The 3,593-nt window shown below is 48.2% G+C and overlaps 1 protein-coding gene across 1 annotated transcript; it reads left to right on the top strand.

Moving 5' to 3' along the window:
* The first annotated feature begins 2,214 nt into the window (after positions 1-2,214).
* Positions 2,215-3,027, top strand: LOC112121779 (C3a anaphylatoxin chemotactic receptor-like). Its single transcript, XM_024220687.2, has one exon. It carries the CDS (start codon positions 2,215-2,217, stop codon positions 3,025-3,027), a length of 813 nt encoding a protein of 270 aa, XP_024076455.2.
* Positions 3,028-3,593: the final 566 nt, after the last annotated feature.

Here is a 3,593-nt window from a genome sequence, read left to right as displayed (position 1 = left end):
GTAAAATAATTCTCTAACCAATTGTATCCCACTACCCTAATGAATTTTCACCTAGCAAAATGAATTATACAGCAGACAGAAACCATTAGAGAACCAGAGAAATTAACAATAGAAAAGTGGGGGCCATAAAGATGAAACATACAGAAATGAGGGTTACACAACCACAACCATTGAGAAGTGATTTCTTAAGATGTGTTTCTTTAGCTGGTGGTGATGGGCACTATCAGGACAGGATCGTCCTCCTAACAGCCCAATAGCCCCTTATTTCAGTGTGGCTGGTTTGGGATGTGAGGATGCGACCGTTCGCGTCCCAGTTTATGGCTGCCCCTGCTGCTTAGCCAAAGGCCTTAGCCTAAGAACAAGGCCTTGGACTATCCTAGAATCATAGAATATCAGGTTGGAAGGCACCTCAGGAGTTTATCTAGTCCAATCCCCTGCACAGAGCAGGAACAAACCAACTAAATCCTCCCAGCCAGGGTTTGTCAAGCCTGACCTTAAAAAAGCCTCTAAGGAAGATTTCACCACCTCCCTAGGGAACCCATTCCAGTGCTTCACCAGCCTCCTAGTGAAATAGTGTTTCCTAATATCCAACCTAGACCTCCCCCACTGCAACTTGAGACCATTGCTCCTTGTTCTGTCATCTTCCACCACTGAGAACAGCCTAGATCCATTCTCTTTGGAACCCCCTTTCAGGTAGTTGAAAGCAGCTATCAAATCCCCCCTCATTCTTCTTCTATTCTGCAGACAAAATAATCCCAGTTCCCTCAGTCTCTCCTCAATGTCATGTGCTCCAGCCCCCTAATCAGTTTTGTTGCCCTCCACTGGACTCTTCCTAATTTTTCCACGTCCTTCTTGTAGTGTGGGGCCCTAAACTGAACACAGTACTCCAGATCAGGCCTCACCAGTGCCGAATAGCGGGGAATGATCACGTCCCTCGATCTGCTGGCAATGTTCCTACTTGTACAGCCCAAAATGCCGTTAGCCTTCTTGGCAACAAGGGCACACTGTTGACTCATATCCAGCTTCTAGTCCACTGTAACCCCTAGGTCCTTTTCTGCAGAACTGCTGCCTAGCCATTCGGTCCCTACTCTGTAGCAGTGCATGGGATACTTCCGTCCTAAGTTCAGGACTCTGCACTTGTCCTTGTTGAACCTCATCAGGCCCAATCCTCTAATTTGTCTAGGTCCCTCTGTATCCTATCCCTACCCTCCAGTGTATCTACCACTCCTCCCAGTTTAGTGTAATCTATAAACTTGCTGAGGGTGCAGTCCACGCCATCCTCCAGATCGTTAATGAATTATCCTAGGGAAACAAGGCCCATACAGAGGCGGACGGTAATTTTGATTCTTTGTTTTTATACCTCTATAACTAGCTAAGTGGTAAAAATACACCTACGTTCTTAATGTATAGGCCTTTACAGGCAGGCCTGAATGTGAATATTCTAACAGGACCTTGTGGTTTGCATAACGTCTGCATGTAGCTGTGGGTGCTGGAGGCCTTCCATGGTTTGCAGAAGTATTCAGACCCAGACACATCCTGTGATCTCCAGTCATTGTTCTCTCCACCCCAGATACACCCCAACATGAACAGCTTCCTCCTTCGGGCTGAGCCAGTCTGGGAGAGCTGGAGGCGTCACATTGGGGACCTTGGATGGGGGTCGACTCTGAGACACTGCATCCCCCCAAGACACGGGTAAGGAAATGAGGTAAACCCCTCACTGGATCTCATTGTCACCCCTCCCACACCACTGCTCCCTGGATCTCCCCCCTTCCAGCGGCCCCCATCCCCTCCCCTCATTCGCTCTGGTTAGAGCCGATTGAAATTATTTGTGGGGCCTGTGGTCAGAGGTCAGGAGCAAAAAAAAAAAAAGGTTGGGCAGAGAATAGACACAACAAATCCTGCAGCTTGGCAGGGAGTTAGATGATATGACCCTTGCGGTCTCCTTCTAACCCTCTGGCTCTATGCTCCAAAGATCTTTGAACCATTGGTGCCTTTGGCCTACAAGGATTTGATCCTATTTGACTTCAGCTCAGTATCTGGGGAGTTTATAAACTCTGAGGAGATTATAAACTCTGCAGCTGTCTCTCTCTGTCCATGTCATCTCCTGGAGCCCTTTTCATTGCTCCTACTTCCTTTGCTCAGGACAACGTCTGCGCTGCCCAAGCCGAGCCATGAGGAGAAGGAGGGGATATTGTGACTATACCTCTTCCAAGAATGGAGTATCTCCAAGTTCCCTTCCTCATGCTGTGTGGCATGGCCTTCCTTGCCGGGGTGGCATTGAATGGCTACATCCCCTTTGTTGCCAGCTCCCGTGTGGAGAGGATGGCCAGTGCCGTCTGGTTCTTGAACCGGGCCCTGACCGATTTCATCTTGATCATCTTCCTGCCCCTCAGAGTCACCTCCTTCCACATGTTCTCCAGCACCTTCTTCCTCACCACCATCGGTGTCGATCGGTGCATCCTCGTGACACGCACTGAGTGGTCCTGGAACCACCGCACACCCCCATTAGCTTTCATTATGGTTTTGGGCATGTGGGCTCTGTCTTTTGGGTTCAGCTTGCGGTACGGTGATCTCTGGGAATCCCTCCTCTCACCTGCCAGCACCAGCATGAATTTCCGCGCGGATGAATGGAGGGTGAAGGCCACCATTGCAATGCAGTTCCTGGTCGGATTTCTGATCCCATTCGCCTTGATCTTGATCCCAACATTCTACATTGTTCTAGCTGCCAAACTGAGAAGGAACAGGCTGATCCAGTCCACCAAGCCACTCAAGATCCTTCTTGGTTTGATCCCAACCATTTTCCTCTGCTGGCTGCCGTATCACGTCGTCTTCTTGTTGTTGATGTCAGCTAATTACACTCTGTCTCTTTTGAACAGAGGAAGGGCTTTTGCTTATGTCCTGACATATTTAAGCAGCTGCCTCAACCCCATCTTGTATCTCACCATGGAGGAAGAATTTCTGAGGTACCAGCAACGTGCATGCAACTCCCAAACCACCGACAACTTGGGGTCAGAGCTGGTTGGATAGGGGAATGGATGGAATTGTTGATGTTTGCATGGAGAAAGAATTCTGTTCACTGGGACCTGTAACTTCCTCTTGATCTCAACATTCTTGTTTTTTGCAGGTGAATTTTTTGGCCTGATTCACAGAAGAGCCATGAGAATGATTACTGGATTAGAAAACCTGCCTTACAGTGAGAAACTCAAGGACCTCAATCTATTTAGCTTAACAAACAGAAGGTGAAGGGGTGACTTGATCACAGTCTTAAAGTACCTACATGGGGAACAAATATTTCATAACGGGATCTTCAGTCTAGCAGAGGAAGGTCTAACACGATTCAGTGAACAGAAGTTGAAGCTAGACAAATTCAGACTGGAAATGAGGTGTACATTTTTAATGGTCAAAGTAACTGACCATTGGAGCAATTTCCCAAGGGTCGTGGTGGATCCTCCATCACTGGCAATTTTAAATCCAGCTGGGATGTTTTTCTAAAAGCTCTGCTCTAGGAATTGTTTTGGGGCAGTTCTCTGGCCCGTGTGACCCGGGAGGTCAGATGAGAGGATCACACTCATCCCTTCCAGCCTTGGAATGCA

This window comes from Terrapene carolina, unplaced genomic scaffold, assembly GCF_002925995.2.
Source record: "Terrapene carolina triunguis isolate 2854851 unplaced genomic scaffold, T_m_triunguis-2.0 Scaffold11340, whole genome shotgun sequence".
NCBI classification, from domain to species: domain Eukaryota; kingdom Metazoa; phylum Chordata; order Testudines; family Emydidae; genus Terrapene; species Terrapene triunguis.
This window is presented reverse-complemented; position numbering and strand designations above follow the sequence as displayed.

Bases quoted from the DNA above. Each gene is read 5' to 3' on its own strand.
- LOC112121779 (XM_024220687.2), top strand. From the start codon at position 2,215: ATGGAGTATCTCCAAGTTCCCTTCCTCATGCTGTGTGGCATGGCCTTC.